Source organism: Megalops cyprinoides, chromosome 12 (assembly GCF_013368585.1).
Source record: "Megalops cyprinoides isolate fMegCyp1 chromosome 12, fMegCyp1.pri, whole genome shotgun sequence".
NCBI lineage: Eukaryota > Metazoa > Chordata > Actinopteri > Elopiformes > Megalopidae > Megalops > Megalops cyprinoides.
Window position 1 is genome coordinate 32,532,072 of NC_050594.1, and position 17,936 is coordinate 32,550,007.

The 17,936-nt window shown below is 43.3% G+C and overlaps 1 protein-coding gene across 4 annotated transcripts; it reads right to left on the reverse strand.

Moving 5' to 3' along the window:
* Window positions 1-1,501: 1,501 nt before the first annotated feature.
* On the reverse strand, window positions 1,502-12,301 carry LOC118787126 (kelch-like protein 28). Of its 4 annotated transcripts, XM_036542571.1 has the most exons (8): window positions 12,233-12,301; window positions 11,949-12,033; window positions 9,289-9,553; window positions 8,280-8,917; window positions 6,079-6,522; window positions 2,655-2,863; window positions 2,312-2,393; window positions 1,502-2,053 (listed from the first exon to the last, which is right to left on the reverse strand). In XM_036542571.1, exons 3-8 carry the CDS (start codon window positions 9,547-9,549, stop codon window positions 2,038-2,040), a joined length of 1,650 nt encoding a protein of 549 aa, XP_036398464.1. In that variant the 5' UTR covers window positions 9,550-9,553; window positions 11,949-12,033; window positions 12,233-12,301; the 3' UTR covers window positions 1,502-2,037. The 4 variants fall into 4 exon arrangements, with proteins under 4 accessions (XP_036398464.1, XP_036398460.1, XP_036398463.1 ...); XM_036542567.1 differs by lacking the exon at window positions 1,502-2,053 and having other exon boundaries at window positions 2,111-2,393; XM_036542570.1 differs by lacking the exon at window positions 1,502-2,053 and having other exon boundaries at window positions 2,111-2,393; window positions 9,289-9,556.
* Between the last annotated feature and the right edge of the window lie 5,635 nt (window positions 12,302-17,936).

Below are 17,936 nucleotides of genomic sequence, written 5' to 3' on the forward strand. Positions count from 1 at the left end.
CTCCCCACCCTCAAAGTGGGCGGGCTAACTTGCTGGAGCCCTGCCCTCTCTAGGAGAGGTGGGAAAAGTGTCACTTGGTTTGTGAATGCAGGACATATTTTGGCACTTCTCACTGATGTGTCTGCGTGACTGCCAGGGGCCCCCCTTCCTCAGGGTTCCACCCCCCAGTGCCCCTCTGCGATGGCTGAAGGGTAAGGATGGAACGTCCAAACTCATGTTCTGAACTTTCTACTCAAACTGGAGAAGCTGGTGGCGGGGGATTTCTTACAAAGCAGGGCAGGGGAAAGAGCCATACTGGGGTCTAGGTCTGAGGACAACAGCAGGGCCAAGGGGCATCTGACTGCCAGTGACCAGGAACACCATAATCTGCACAAAATCTAAACTGGTAGTACCATCCACTAGTATCCACTGACCACTACACCATGGCGGGTCATGACTCATGACCAGACATACTGTAGCACATGGAGCTTGGGTAGCCCTGGTCTTGTAGACAGGATCTATACCAGTACCGAGTCTTGCTTGGTTAACCGGACCAATGGTTACCCTAAATGATCCCACTTACCATGGAGAGTCCACGGTACTCAGTGGATGACTATGAAATTCTGCAGCTTTGTGGAACTCAACCAGTTAGGCTGCCTCACCACTTAGTATAGTGCTTTATTGCATTATGGGGTCAGCCTGTCAACTTTGAGCTTTTGAAATACACACAGACAGACATACACGCGCACACACACAGCAGAGGAAAAAGAACAAAGAAATATGTAAAAGGTAACCCATGCAAAATGAGGCATCACACACCATAAAGACATCATTGACAGCTTAGTCCTGAATCCTAAGATAGCACCAGATAAGAGTAGTACATACAAAACTCCCTCCACGGTGGCTCTGCGGCAAGAACTACATTATCACTATTCAAGACCTGTGAAACTAAAGGAAGTCTGAGAGGTGGGGGGGAGATGGGGGCTTCCGGCAGGAGACTGAAAAAGAAGCTTCTTACGATGCAACTGGTTAAGGTCAGTGATCAATCAGCTCTTAAAGACAGCGATATCTCTTCCTGTTTGAGATCACTTGCATGGCAAATGCCAGCCTGGTGGTATGGCAATCTCTGGAGATCGTGGTGGGCTTGTTTTTCCTCCATCTCTCCTGACCTACTCATGAAAGACAGACACAAATGCACGACACACACATACATACGCTCACACGCACACAACACGTCCCCTAGCGTGACCCAGTGCAGAAAACATTTACAGGCAATGCACTAGAGGATATATTTCTCTATATATATATTCTTTTAATTTCAACTATTTACAAAAGAGAAAAAGGCAGCCCTTTTTAAGTGAATATAAAGTTTTTTTTTTGATTTTCATTTTTTTCCTTATTTTGTGAAGCACTGGTTCACTGATGCAGATGTCTAATTCAGCGTGACCCACTGTAACCTGCCTGAGCATGTCACACCCACACACACACGCACGCAGACACACACACATGCAGGCACACACACACGCGGGCACACGCACGCGCATTCTTATTTAGTCCTACATGCACAAACATACACACACATTTAGGATTAACCAAAAAAAGCCGGGAACACTCTTTCATCTTCATAGCAGGAAAACGTAAAAAAAGAATAAAAGTCAACGTATGGGTAATAGAAAAGAAACAAACAAGAAATGTCATTGTGACACAAAAAATAATGTGGGCAGACTGACAGTGGCCGGCTTCCCCTCACCTGTTCAGTTCACATGGCGTCTCGGTAGGGGGTGGCCCCTGTCCCAGCCCAAACAGTAATGCTAATGATATAAAATAAAAAGTAACAAAAAAAAAAAAAACAAACAAAAAACCTCACAAGAGTTCCCAAACTGAACCAAAGAGACAGAGCTCCCTCAAAATTCTCAGTTGAATGGCTCAGCCAATCAGAGTCCTCATCTCGGTCCAGCAACGGCAGACTCCTCCCTGTTCGAAGGTGTCTTCCAATTGGTATCCTCTCTTTCGACGCCACCCCCCCAGGTCCCACTGACCATCTCCGTGGTCCCCATGTCAGGAAAAAAGGGTCCTTTTTAAAAAAAAAAAAAAAAAAAAAAAAATCAAAGCCTGCTCTCCTTCGTTTCCATGCCGCCTCAATTCCCTATTCAGCCCAGCACGCAGAAAGGAACAAGAAGCTGAAAAAAAACAAAAGGAAACCAAAGTCCCTGCCTTCCCTTATGGGATCCTAGGCAGCGGCGCCGCTGGTCAAAGGGCAGTCAGGCCGAAGTTACAGCGGCAGTACTTCATGCCGCTCGAGTCCAGCCAGCTGTCTGTGATTGGGTCGTACCTCTGGACGGTGTTGAGGTAGGACGACCCCGAGTGACCTCCAACCACATAGAGGTAGTTGTCCACAATGGCAGAACCCACCCCTGCAGCACAAAGAAACACAGAGCTCCTGTTAAACCTCTCCTCTATTCTTTCTGCTTCAAAGAGCTTTGCAGATTTTTGGTTAACTCGAGTCTTTCACTTGCTTTTTGCGTGTTGCTCATGGTTCTTTAAAGCACTTCATACATCAGAGTTTGTCTGACTTTCTTTACCCGAGGTGTTCCTCTACGACACAAGTCTTGCCGTGGCTCTTGTGAAACTTGCCACTCTGTGTGTAAAATGGTGTCGGTGCACGCAGTGCTCACCTGTCCGGGGTTCATTCATTGGCCGACACGCCGTCCACTGATTCTGGTGCGGGTCATATCTCTCGATACTGGACAGGTGCGAGACCCCATTGTGTCCTCCCACCACAAATATGAACCCCAGCATGACCCCAACCCCAAAGTTTATCCTCTTGTCTGCCATGGGGGCCACCATTTCCCAGGAGTCCTTGCTGGGGTCGTACCTCTCCACACTGTGAGAAAGGGAGACAGTGTCAGTTGAGGGCAAAGGCTTCAACACAATCTGCAGATAAACAGCTGGAACAACCTAGGGATGACCAAACTGAGGTTTTACTAACAACTCAGTGGGCTAAGCTGCCATTCTATGAGCCTGATCAATCTGAGCATTTCTGATTGGACCAAATAAGCTACTGGCACACAAGCATGAGGCAGCTCCAGACATTAATGGGGTTCACACTGCCTCAGTTCTACTTCACAGCAGGAAACTGCAGATCATGGAGCGCCCATATGCGAGACAGGCTGGTGCTTTTCCTACCATCCTACCAGTGGCATCAGTGTGGTGTAGTGGTAAGGAACAAGGCTCATCAGCAAAAAGTTGCTGGTTTGATTCCCTGCTAGGGCACTGCTGTTGTACCCTTGTGCAAGGTACTTAACTTACAATTGCATCAGTAAATATCCAGCCAAATAAATGGATAAAACTGTAACCTATGCAAGTTGCTCTAGCCAAGAGGGTCCCTTAATGATAAAAATCTAAAGTAATGTAAGGAACCAAAGAGACAGGAAGGAAGAGCAAAGGAGAAGTTGTAGATCCAGCAGCACAAATGTGAAACTGTAAACCCTTATGTGGGCCATGCTGCATAAGAGCATAGACCAAACACTAACATTAATAACAAAAACAAAGCTTCTATCAGACCTCAATAGTGCCCGACAAATGTAGCACATTGTACTCAGTGTACGGTCATAATCCTGATTATTACCCTGTTATGAGCCTCAGGTCACAACAGCAAATAGTGACATTAACCCCCACCCTCTCCCCACCGATGTTTCCTCTAGACGAGGGCATGCAAAATCCACAACTTTTAAGGCACAGACTCAGGGCAGCGATTAAATGTTGTGCACTGTGTTCAGGTTAGTATATGTTGTAAAACACATAATGACCAAGCAATAGCACAGCTGTAATAAATAACCATATGCAAGCACCACATAGTTACAAATCAGCCATACGAAGGTCATTTACTTAATGCATGCTTGTTACTTCTAAGTATTTCCCCTTGGTTTTATTATCAAATAGGTACAATATAGTTTCAGGGACACAAAATTATTCCAAACTCCTAGTGAAAAACAAATGTACAATAATAGTGATTTTAATAGTAATAGTAGTTTTATTAAAAATGCACCCCAAGTACACTTGGAATTCACACAACACTTTGCTCAATTCTGATCAGGAAAAATCATGTTTTAGCTTGAAGTCCTTGATGAAATGTAATTCCTTGCTATGATCTGACTTGATGGAAAACTCACATCCTTTATCATTTTACAAGATATTTTGAGCTAACTCACTTCAACAGATTCTGTTAATAAACCTTGACTGTTATGGAGGCTTTGCTGCTCTGTCATATTCAGGAGACTGTGACACATAAAAAACAAGGAGGTATGAAGCAGCCAGAAACTACAAGCACAACACAACCCTCATTAGGAGTTTATTTTCTTAAACATGGGTCTGCAAAAGGCAATGCTGCCTTTATGGGATAAATATGTCAGCAAGGTTTCAAACATTTCTACAGTTGTGTTTAGGTTAGCTTGCGCTACACTGAACAGTATTACTACAAATTTATTTCTGTTATTTATATGAATTTGTCAGTATTTATATTACTTGTGGCTATAGTTATAATTAAAGTGGCTCACTGAGGGCTTTTGCTGTACTGTAGTTTCGTCCATTGGGGTAGAAGGCATTCTAAAACTGTCAGCTGCAGTAATTATGGCCTCTGTCACATGGCCAAAAATGGACATTATTCCAGGGGCATTCAAAAAAAAAAAAAAAAACCTCATAAAACATACAAACCTGGAGAACTCTAAGGGGTGAGACCTCAACACCTCAACAGGGGACATGGCCCACCACTGGCAAAGTCAGAGAAATTGAAATGGCAGTGGTGACATCTCTGGAGTGACCCCATATGGTTTCAATGGCCATAAACACAATTTGCACATCGACTGATTGTGCTTTTTGTAATCTGCCATTCTGTGCATGACCACAGATTCTAGGCCATTCAGCAAAAACTCATGAACGTTTCTAAGGACCAATACATGAGTTCTCACCCTCAATGTGCAATCAAATAAAGTTTGGGCAGCAAACTGGAAAGGAAAGGCTGCTTTCTGCATGTAATAACATTAATGAATATCTGACTAGCCAGTGAACTAAATGTACACTACAGCTAGCTATTAAACATTTGCATATTTATTTCTTGTTGAGGTTTGCGGTCATTTACAGTCATCTGGGCTGTTTGCCTTGCCCCTCCACCTGTTGCTAACAGACATATTTGTTATTCTTATTTTTGTTGTTGTCATCACAGAATATTACATACAATATGATTTCAAATGATTCAAATTAAGTAACATTCACTTGGATGTTAAAAGGCACAAAAAAAAGGCACAAGTTGAACTGCTGTAGCCCGAACGTCCATCCGTCACACTACCTCACTATACAACCAGCATGTACAGAAAAGGTTGAAATATGACCCACATGAGATGCAAGAACTGGAAAAGAATGAAATAAACAGAGCGGTAAACATGCCTGTCTCCAGGTCTTGCACTCTCTAAGGACCCCATGGAAACAAACATCACTGCAAACAGGTTCCCTCTTGGGGGATTTAGGGAGTCTTGGAGATTGTCGGTAACGACAACAGAGACCCCTCTAGGGGAAAAGTACATGCGGCGAAGTGATATTATCAACATCACAGCCCTCATCTAGAACATTAATACATGACACCAGCAAGACAACACTCTGTTACAGCTGTGATTTTCAACAGAAAAAGGGAACAGGAATATATAGTTATGTGTGTTAGGGACTTAGAGCTTAGATCTCTTGTGGTCTAATAAAAATAAGAGCGTACACCAAAGAAAAATCCTTCAGGTGTAGGAACAAACAAAAGTTAAAGGCAGGTTCTGACGTGGCATGTTTGATGTGCAGCTCAGCCTGCTGAGAGAACTGTTTGAAGACTGGTCAAGGCCACTGTGAGGCTGTTTGATCCTTATCACAGGGCAGGGGGGACCAAGCATGAAGGGGCAGACACCCATGTGTGTATATATACACACACACACACACACACAGACAGTCACTCACTCACTCACAATACTGTGAGTTACTGACCCATTTCCAAAAGTCTGACCTTTGAACCGGGACAAGGACCCCCCCACCCCCACCCCACCCCACCCCTCCACCCCGCCTCACCTGTTCATGTGGGCGGGGCCGTAGCCCCCAATGGCGTACACCATGCCATCCAGCACAGCAGTGGCGAAGCAGCTGCGGGACTTGGTCATGGGCGCCACGGGCTGCCATTCCTTCACCTTGGGCACGTATTTCTCCACGGACTGCAAGTAGTACTGGCCGTCGTAGCCGCCCAGGGCATAGAGCTCTCCCGCCAGCACCACCACGCCCAGCGTGCTGCGGCACTCAGCCATGCGCTCCACCGTGGACCACGTGTTGCTCTCAGGGTCCCAGCTCTCGACCGTGCTCTCATGCCGCCGGTAGCTGATGCCCTGCCGCATGTGCGTGGCAATGCCGCCCACCACGTACACTTTCTGGTCCAGCACCGCCACACCGAACTCATACCGGGGCACGCTGAGGGGGGCCAGCCCGATCCATGAGTCTGTCTGGGGGAAGTACATCTCCATGCTGATGGGGGTGGAGACAGAGAAACAGAGAGGGGCACAGAGAGAGAGAGTCAAAGAGAAAGAGAGACAAAGGAGGGAGAGAAAGAGAGATGGGGAGAGAGAAATGGGCAGAGGGACAGAGAGAGACAGATAAAGATAGAAACAGAGAGAGAGAGAGAGAAAGAGAGAAACAAAGCAATTAGGTTTTGTTGCTTCTTTTACAGATACAGGACTTGATCACTCACTATAAAGCACACCCTCATAAGCAGGGCATGCAACATCTGAGACACTAAGCATGAGAGGGCCCTCTGACTGGGCTGCCAGACCTTTTCTCTCTCTGCAGGTCCCAGGGTGCACGTCAGCGCAGCCTTTATAAGGACTAGGAAAGGTCAGCCTCTGTTTGACCACCACACTACAAACCAAGCACTCGGAACTCTAAAACAATCTCAAATCACCACACATTTAAAACAATCAATTTAAAGACACAAATAATATATTTTCTTCTGATGTCTATTTTCTTTGTTTTAGTAGTGGTGGTGTCAGAAAGTCAAAATGAGGTCATTAGCTGAATAGAAAGACAAATAACTTGTTACTCCTATTTAAAATCCACATTACAAGGCAACTGTTCTAAAATGTGAGTTTGCCCAGCTCCTTCACACACAGGGTAGTATACATTCAGCAGTCTAAAAGCAGTTTAGGGTCACGCACTTTGCAACAGACTCCTGTTCTTCCCCATTGAAAAACGCTACCAGCTGGGATGCTTGTGAGCATACAGATCAGCTTTTCTTGAATCGAGGGAGGTGGGCTTCATTCTGCTCTGCTGTGGATCCCTGCCAGTTACCATTTGGTTGAGAGTTCTGCCACAAAAGGCCTGACGTGCACAAGCAAGCAACAGTATTGGTGCTGTTAAAGAGCAAGGGCATAACTACCTGAATAACAACTAATCCCAAACTTTCATTCACAGTTCTCAGCAGGCTCAATGACATATGCGTGCTATGCCAAGACAAAATTTCCAAAATTATGAACGACAGATTACAAAAGAGAGTCCATGGGGATGATTTTGGGGGAGGGGGGACCAGGGTCTTTGACTGGCCACTGAGGGCACCCCTCAAATGAAGGATCACATTTCAGAAAAGCTCCCTCTGCTCCTTGCTTCTTTGTACAGCACTGGTCTCTGATGAGGCATTCACACTTACTGAGTGCTGATCTAAGATCCGCATGGCTACGGGGCATACTGGACTCTACCCAAAGAATGTATCTGAGCTTCGGAGCGTGAGCCATCCCAGTGCTCAAGCTGAGCGAGAATTGTATTATAAAATCACTCACTCCATGAATGAAGTCAGATGCTAACTAAAATGCTCCTAAGAAAACATGTCACATCCCTCCTCTTCTGGGACAGGACCACTGCATGGCCAAACAAAGTACTTGTGCTGATATGTATTGATGGAAACTAGGTCAGCAGTGCAGCATAGTGGTAAGGAGGAGGGCTCGTAACTGAACCAGCAGCCCTTCAGTTCCCTACTGGGGCACTGCTGGTGTACCTTTGGGTAGGGTACTTAACCCAGAACTGCCTCAGTAAATATTCGGCTGTATAAATGGATAATATGTAAAAACTGTAATCTATGCAAGTCACTCTGGATCAAAGTGTTTGTTAAATGAAAATAATATGATGTAATGTAACAAAACTAACTTCCCTTAAACCCCCAATTCAACCCCCCCACTGGAAGTTTCATGTTTTAACCCTTCAAAGTACGGGTTCAGGTGGGGAGCCAGTGTTACCTTTCCAGGGTGGCAAAGAGGCCGGCCTTGCCCCCGACGGCGAGCAGCACCTTGGGAGCACAGCGTGGCCGCGTGGACAGCACTGTCTGGTAGGAGAGCCGGTGCTCAGGCATGAAGTGGTACTTGAGTGCCTCGTTGAGGAGGTGCTTGCAGGCGTGGTCATCACGGATCAGGTGGTTGGCCTCGTAGAGGCGCGTGAGGAACTTGACGCTGAGCAGTGGCAGGCGCACACAGTGCAGCAGCTGCGCCAGGTGCTGCTGCCGCTCCGTCACGTCGTACTTGATCCAGGACTCGAGCGCGTAGAAGACCGTCTCCTCCGTCACCACCTTCAGGCAGTCGTTGGAGACGATCTCGTCCAGCTCGGCGCGCGTCAGCTCAAAGAACTCCTCCGTCTGGCACACCTCCTCAAAGTTCTGGCAGATGAACTTGGTGGCGGCCAGGCAGAGGTCATGGCAGCCGTAGGTCTCGGCGAAGCGCGCAATGCCGATGCAGTTGCCAGCATCCAGCTGGCTCTCCAGGAAGGCGCAGCACTCTTTCAGGACCAGCTTGACCTGCAGCAGGTTGGCGGCTGGCAGCAACGACTCCACCGTCTCCTGGGAGATGAACACCGTGCCTGTGTATGCGTACTCCACAATGGCCTGCAGAAACAGAGACAACAGCTGGGGGGTTCATTTTTTTGCCCTTCAACTGCAACACGACCAGAGGCACGTTTCAGATTTTCAATCGTGACATTTGTCTCCTGATTGGATGCCTCCAGCCTGATTCTGATGTAGCAGCACCAAAACACGCTCAAGGGCGGTCATGTGGACCAGTGGGTGCTACATCCGACAAACATCCTTATACACTCATTACAATTTCACTAACGGCACAACACATCCTAAAGTTTCACTGACATTAACATTCCTAAGAAACGTGTCCATTGAGATTCAGTCAAACTGAGCATCATTTTAAGGTCTGCAGGGCCAAGCCCCCCAAAAGCTCCCTCCCAATCCTGACGCCTGCGGTGTACCTGCAGGGCAGCCTCGTCGATGCACTGGAACTCCACCTCCGAGTTCTCCTTCTCTGACAGGTTGCCCGTGAACATGGCCTTGAAGTAGGGGCTGATGCTGGCCAGGACCACCTTGTGCGCGTGGATCTTGGAGTCACCCACACGCAGCACGATGTCGCACAGCTCATGGTCCTGCCGGAGCAGCTGGAGGCCTTGCAGCAGCTGCTCCGAGTGCGGCCGCGTCAGACTGGCGAGCATGTAGGACTGGGCCTGCTGGTCCATCTGACTGCTTGCCGAAAGGGGACATACTCATGTTAGTGTCACTGAGGCATGATGTGTGCACTGCTCCAAAACACACTTCGCACAAGGTCTTTGGAGTTCCATTCTCAGCATAGCATAGGCCACCAACCCAGATGCTGCCCATGTTGTTCCATGTCCATTTCTATCAAACGGATAATAATCATAAACATGTACTTTGCTCTTGTTACATAAATTCAACGTGCAAAATACCCACTGAAAATATTTTAAATGAACTGTCTCAGCAACAAACTGATTCAGAAAGGTCTAACTGGTACATCACTGTATTGTACCAAACCGTTGTTTGTTTATGGCTTACTGCAACTGAGCTGAGATACTATAACTGAGTTGTTAAATCAGCAAGTAAAACATTCACAGTCATCTCCTAATAACTGCAAATGCTTGGGATTGTTGTAATGTTATGCCCTAATCCTGAGTCTGCCCATATTTAGTACAAGTAACGGGAGATGAAAATGGGACCACCTGTGAGGCATGCCGTAAAACAGAGTATGCAATTACCCAATATGGAACCGGAAGGAGCTGACAGATAATATTCAGATTCTAAATGAGTTTTTTTTTTTTTTTTACTACTGCGTGTGATTAGACCTCCTTATCAGCTGCTTCCTGAAGATCAACCAGCTCAACTAAAACCCGGAAATTCAATTAGCCAGAGCAGACTCTGAAAAAGCTTGAGTGGCTAATACAGGTCAAACATACAATGTGAAAGCGTTTGAACTTGCACTGCATTTCCACAACACAGATGTTAAAACACATTAAAACAACTCACAAGGTGTTCGTGAAGTTTAGATTTGTCATGAGCTCAAATCCTTCACCTTGATTCTAGACTTTAAAACACATCAGTAGAGTTGACCAGAGAGAAAAAAAAGGCTGCGCCTGCACTGTAGGAGCTGTGTATGAATGACAGTTATCCTGTATTCAAAACTCCACTGAGACTCACCTAAACCCCACGAGAAATAAGCATAACCCTGGCTCTGTCTTAATAATAAAAACAACAAGCTCATTACAAACTCCCTCCTCATTAAGTCTGAACAACCTCCATCCTCCATACCTATTTTTGGCTTCACGCTTTACTGCAGAGATGCTACTCAAATCGCCTCTTTATAAGTTTAGAAAACTTTTAGTAACCTTTCATTCGTTTTTCGAGACTATTTTTTCCATATACATGGCTGAATTACTTTGCTGTCTAATATCATTACCAGCGCAAGGGTTAGTCAGAAACATTAAAAACCTCGCCTTACTATTTTTGAACCTTACGAGCATTGAAAGGTCAGGTATACAAAAACGTTCTTTAAACACATAAGTAGAAACTGAACCATAAAACCACCAACTGAATTAATTTTCCACAGAGAAGTGGTCGTGTTAGGTCTTACTTCGAAATCGGAGCGCTTTCAATTATAAACGGCACCCCATTCAACCATTCATGACACTCGTTTAACTTAGTTGAAACAACTGGGTGAAAACTCTGCGTGTTTAAATCGGCTAAAAATTCATACAATTGTCAGTCGTCCTAAAAACGCAGTTCATTTTCCACATCATTTTAGGGAACAACTTCATTTGTAGAATGCAACAAAACCATCAGCCACCAGCCCGTTCGTTCTGCTATGAGTATCATTCAAAATGCACACATCTACAAGGGGTTATGCTACTTGCACGGCATGGCTGAGAGTAAACGTTACCTTTTTGGTCATCTAGATACTGGTAACAGCAGATGAAATGTATTTCTGCAATTAGCAACAAATATCGCCATTTCACTTGGCTGCTCAGAACACAATCACCTGCCACGCCAGCGTGGTTACATTTTTGATAACGTCAGATATAGATACCTATAGATGATTAAACGTTGGCGCGAGCTAGACGGATTTCCTCCATGTATGTTAACTTACCTCTCACTAGTCCATCCGTCATAGCAACCATTCCCACAAAACGCTGAATTTTATATCCTGTTTTGTTTCAGGTACATGTTCCATTACGGCAGTTAAGACATCAAACCATCTATCTAGCGATCTTGCTCAGTATCTACGTAGAAATCTGAAATTTCGTGTTAAAATGTAAATAACATCAGTCTATCTGTTGAATTAGCTCCATTCTTACGGGATGTGCTTGTGTATGTGGGCTCTATGTGAGAAATACAGCAATTTAGAATTACAATGTATGATATGTCTATTTAAAGAACAAACCCCCAGCAATTTCACTGCTAAAAATAAATGCACGTAAAGAAAAAAAGCATAGCTGGCTCGTCAATTCTAGCTCGCTAGACAGATGGGTAGCTAATGTTAGCGATCTGGCTAATACAGAAATGTCAAATTAACAGAACAAAGAAAAAGATATGACATAAAAGCGAAGAGATCGCCGGAGAAACGTACCTGTGTATTCCGCTTGTGATGTGCCGACGTGATCTATTTTTATTGCGGTGGCGGAGATAAAGCCAACAGCAGGAACCCCGAGCGCCTGTCAGGAAAACAAACACAAAAACAGGTTGGGCCTGCGTAACTTCCGGGAGCGGAGTGCAACAAAGGTGAAATGCATTTCACTAAATTAAAACATTGCATCTACAGTTTATTGCATCGCTGCGATCCGGCGTGGCAGACTTGGCCTTTAACGACGTACTATTTGCACATTAAGACACGGGCAACACGTCTTCACTTACACGATACGCAGGTTTCTCCTCCGTCCCCTTCCTTCCACTTCTTTGGCTGCCGAGGCTCGACATATACTGTAGTTCCGCACGAGGAGTCCAGGAACCACAGGAAACGAGCGCTTTCATTGGTCAGATCTGTGACGAAAGACGAGTTGACCACTGCTGTGTTGGAGTCGTTGGCAGCTTGTATACCTGGCATCTTGTAACATTTTGAACTCATGCTACGTGTCTGTGCGTGCACGCTCCGTATCGAGCCTCGGTATTGCCTTCTCAGATTATCTTATGTGGCCATGCTGTCCTGGGTTGCATACTGTATGCAGATGCAGCAGTCCTGACAGAATTTTTTTTGAGTGCCTTGCAGGCCTGCAAAATGGTTAGAAGTACACTGTGCTGTGATAAATAGTAAGTACATGCATTAATATACCTGTATATTTTTAATACTACATACCCTACAGTACATCTATACAAATCTGAGAAGGTGACTATCTTTTTGGGGAGGTGAGTTATGCTTGCATCCTATGTCTATATCCTGACACTTCAGTTCCCCTTACCTGGAGTGATCTAATGTAATGTCATAGATCAGTGACAAGCACTGTGGGGAAGATTCAGATTTCAGATCTGTTCTTGTAAACCCCTCTCACCCAGAAAAGACCTGTGGCACCATATTACCCCGATATGGTATTCAATTTGCATTTCAGAGCCATCTGCACCCAGGTGCTTCATATAATTCTTGTACGGGATACTGAGGCACACAGGAGCCTTGACAAAATTTCTTCTCACTTAGTTTTAAATGGACTGATTCATACAGAAATTCAATAATACATCCAGTGCCGACATATTTAAGATCATATGATCAGCATTCATGGACTCGCACAAACTTCCACGCTTCCTGCTGCTTTTGCTGTGTTGACACTAACACTAATTAGTGAAGCATACAAATGCATTGCTTCAGCAGCTGCACAACTACAACTACACAAATTTAATTGCTGAGAAGCAGTGAATTCTATGTTATAAATCACTTACAGTTGTTATGGGCAGATGTATAAATTGTACCATCTACTGGGAAAACCGGAACAAAAGGTTTGCACGATTTAACCACAATTCCTATATTAAAACTAGGATAGGGTTAAGGATGTTGCTACTGAGATTAGGAATTGTTTTGAAGCATAAAAAATTACTCCACTCCACAGACGAATAGAGACGCGTCATCGGAGGGAAAACCACGCCCCTCGCGGGGGAAAACATTCTGCGAAGTTGAAAGGGAGTGAATGGGAAATTGCGGGACACCGTGTCTTGAAACAGCTTTAACATAAAATGTCAACACCAGCCTATTTCAATACCCTTCTGCCCAAAGAAAGGGCCAGGTATATAGAGAAACTAAGTCTGATTGGACTCCCTCAGTGTCCCTTTTCTATCCCAAAATAAGTGTGGAAAAATGACCCCACAGAGTGGCCAGTCGTCACTTATTTTGACTTGTACCATTACCTGATAGAATCACCAGGTAGGCTAAGCTAGTCAATATTGTCATCGAGATAGGTAACGTTAGCTAACGTTGTGATCGAAATGGTCAAGTCTATAGCCTACTATTAGGCTACATATTATTAGCACTACCATTACCCTCCTTCTGTATCAATCTGAACCAATGTCGTATGCACTTGCCATATTGTCATGTAAGATCAAATGCTCAAGTCTAAATAAAATATAAATTGCAGTTACAGTTGAGGCATAAAGAGTTTGCCTGGCGACTAATGTTAACTGTGGAAATCAACTAGCCACAGTGGCTGGTAGTTAAATGTTAATGTCAAACCCTGACTACAATTTAATTCTCCACATGCACTTCCCAGAAGGCTTTATTAAAAGTAACTAACGGGTGAGAATAAGCCATTTAGTCCATTTAGAAGATCTACCATAGACTGAGAAACTTTGCGAGTACTTTGGTAGCTAGCTAGCTAACCTAGAGCAAGCTACCGTAGCTAAATAGCAAGCTAACTAGCTAAACTAATATATCTGGGGAATTGGAATTAATCATATACAATTTTTAACAACAAATGATCAGATAGAGAATTAATTAACTTTTTGACCTACATGATACAAAATGTCTGCTGCACACACAGACGTGAATAGTATCGGGATCCCATAAGGTCCCCGTGGCTATGTAGCCCTCCTGTCTGTTAATAGCTTTGAGCCAACTATGACGTGTTTTTGGCTCCGTTTTGCGTCTTGGAATCCTGTAAAAGCTTAAATCAGGGTTAGTTATCTTATTTGCCGTGCAACCCACTACGCAACAGCTTTTTGGCATGGTTGGTTGCGATTTTAGTTTTAAGACAACATAGAGAACTATGCAATGCAAATCAATGGAAAGTGCAGCGTTCTTTTCCCCCACGCCGTGGGCGTGGCCTAAACGCGCTCTGTATGTATACACAAGACGCTTGTCATCGTGCTTATGGGTTTGAAGGACGACTTTTGACTTAATCATATTTCTCAATGGAAACATGCAGTCGACGTCATTTTCTGAGGCGTCGTGATTTATGGGTACTGTAGTGTAACTTAACTATTAGCAGTCGGTGCATGGCTCCCTGGTAACAGCCGCTAGTTCGCACATAAACCAGTCCCAATGGTGGAGACAAAGAACCGACGTAATGCTCGTCTTTAAATGGTTGCTCACACGAAGAGGTCTACAAATTTCTAATGTTTCCCATTGTGAAGGGGGTGGGGCTTCAGGGCTTTTAGACGTCAAATTAATTGTATATCGTGTTATATTAGTGCGTTTGTTTTACTGTTGCATGAAACTGGACAGGGAGGTTCTCCTCTTTAACATTTCATCCGTCAAAATTAGATGCTACATACTGCTTAGCCTATACAATGTGATCCCCGTGGAGCTTACGAATGCAGGACATTCGTTACAGGACTGTTATGTGTGCGTTTTCTGTAACGATAGGTCGTTTTGTGTATCGCGGTTACATTTTGCAGCTGCGTGTGTAGCATTTTTAATTTACTCTGAGAATGCAATTCCTTCCTGTGCTCTGCATTATAACTGAAAAGTAAAACAGTATAAAGTAAATTGCTGTTGTCTGCTGTTTTACACTATTCAATTTTATTATTTTGAAAACATGTAAACATTCCCCAAATAGTTTTACCATTGAACATTTACATAGTAGGTGTTTAACCTTCAGTTTGAAACAAGCAAAGTCAATTTTGACCCATTACATAATAATCTGTTCGACATGCTCCCAAATGCAACTTTCAAGGCTGCCCTGTATGGTATTATTAGTCCATATCATAAGAGCAGCAAGAACAAGGACCTGGGTACAGTAACTGGTGGCCAATAGATGTTTCATCACTGCCACTTTTCCTCATTAAAAACCTCATTAAAAAACCAAATCCATGAGACACTCACATCTTTGATTATGGTGATGAGATATTTTCAAGTAACCAAAGTATTGCTGGAACAGGGATTAGCAATGCTGTCAGAGTGCCTGTGTAAAATGGTAAAAGTTAAAAGGGGCAACATCAAATATTTGCATTTTTAAAAGATGCGCCAAACTATTTTGGTTAAAAAAATCCTTCACGTGAATTTCATTTAATGTGATTAACATGTTTCTTACCAGACAGGGAGCTGTACTTAGTGTATGAGAGCCTGAACATGATCTGTGATGTGAAGATTATTCAATCAAATCAAAGCATAACATTATCCAGTTAACACCCTACATAGTCACAACTTTACAGATAAGTTGGAGCCAGTCCCAATCATTTAGCGACAACATCATGACAACATCAAGGATATGGGTCTGGACGTGCATAACTTTGTAACAGTGTCATAATAAGGTATTCATTTAATGGATACCAGTGCAACCCTTTGTGATGACATTAGGATATATTCCAATACATGTTGTCCTCCAAAGGGCTGTTTTTACTTTCCTTATCTGCATCTTCTGCAGAAGTGTTTCAGAGGTTTTTTTATCATGTTTTGTTTCAGATTTGTTATTGTGACGTCCTTTCAATATCGTTTTTTGGTCAGTGTGAAAAACATTACATTGATAACCTTCATAATGGTCGATGTTTTGTTAGTATATATTGATTATATAGATGATGCAAAACATTAGTGTCACTATGTGTGTTTTCAGACAACATTTTAGAGAAATACTCAGATTCAAAGATGTATAAAGGCCTGTATGTAAGACTTTCTCCTGTAGATTTTTTTCCCCAGATTGGTCTCCCACACAAGCTGATACCAATAGCTTTGTGCTGTTATTCACACAGTACCTTGAACAAAGATATTCAAGGAGAGATCCACATGTTGTGTAGTTACTGTGTGGCTAATGACCACAAATTGATGGGATGATAAAGAACAACACTATAAATACTACTCATTATTGTTATAAGCTCTTATTGGCTATCTGAGTCTTTTGCTTGAGATAAATAATGAAACATATGAAGCAGGCTTTCATGGAATAAAATAGGCACACTGTACAAGCAGATCTTTCTCTCTTCAGGTCATCTACTTATAAATATTTGCATTTATGTGAGTTTGTTTTATTGCATACATAAAATAACAAGGGCAGGTCATGCAGTGACCTTCATTACCATATGGCATAGCTCCTGACAAGAAACGTGACAATCTCATAGTGGGAAAGACCCCCACTGCTTACATGAGAGCATTATCAAACTCTTATCTGTAGGGAGTGACATCATTAGTGGACTCACTTGTGTAGTCATCTCAGCCACAAAACAGAAACATTATGAAAATATGTGTGTTATTATGTAGTGTGTGTTATGGTGGGTTTGACTTGGTAGATTAAGGAAGAAACTTTTTTGAAAGGGTGCAATGGCTCTGGGTGTGGTTATTCATGCAGTCTTCATGCTAAGACTTGTTAAATTAATTCAAAAAAGTAGATACATTTTCCTACTTTACATATGTTTTGTTTTTAATCTCATTACATCTAGAAAATTGAAGAAATCACCCTTTGATTTCTCAATGAAAATTACTTTAAATCACATAATTTTGACAGAAAATCATCTCAGTACTTTACAGGTATTGACTTCATTCCAAATGTCTGTTCAAAATGTTCAGTATTGTATGGTTTAAAACTGGGTTAATTTGTATTGAAAGAGATTTTCACTGAGAGTATATCTATTTTAATGTATTTGATTTATTAGTACATTAAATTCTAGCACACACACACACACACACATATATGTGTATATATATACGTGTGTGTGTGTACTCATGTATAATTAAAAATGTATATTAAATAATTCATGTATAATTAAAAATGCATTTCACAAAAGCACATTTTCACGACGTTTCACGAGCACAGACTATTTAGCCTACAGTTCCCATATATCTGTGCGGTGAGTTACAGCTTCACGTCTGGTCATAGGCGTCACCAAATATAACGGGGGTTGAGAACCGCAGAAGAAAACTCGAGTTTGATTCGTTGTACTAATTGGTCCTTTCCAAAGTCAGTATAAAACGCTGGCTTTTACTAACATCGAATAATGGGTAGGTATAAGTAAGAAAAGAATTTGCAATGTCCAGGAATGTGTCTTGTTCGGAACTCATGTAATCCCACGATCACTAAACATATACAGAAAATGTAGGCTACATCTTCATATCGCAATTAAGTAAAAACCTAGTAGCATATGTTGCTAGCTTGCAACATCTTCTGAAATTTGTTGGAGAAAGGGCAGCGGGGTGTGTGCAGTGAGCGCA

What these genes read in the sequence shown, in the direction of transcription:
- LOC118787126 (XM_036542567.1), bottom strand. Translation starts at nt 9,549, where the DNA reads ATGGACCAGCAGGCCCAGTCCTACATGCTCGCCAGTCTGACGCGGCCG. An exon ending in TCGACGAGGCTGCCCTGCAG is followed by an intron (nt 8,918 to 9,288) that starts GTACACCGCAGG and finishes CTGTTTCTGCAG; the next exon opens with GCCATTGTGGAGTACGCATA. An exon ending in CTCTTTGCCACCCTGGAAAG is followed by an intron (nt 6,523 to 8,279) that starts GTAACACTGGCT and finishes CACCCCCATCAG; the next exon opens with CATGGAGATGTACTTCCCCC.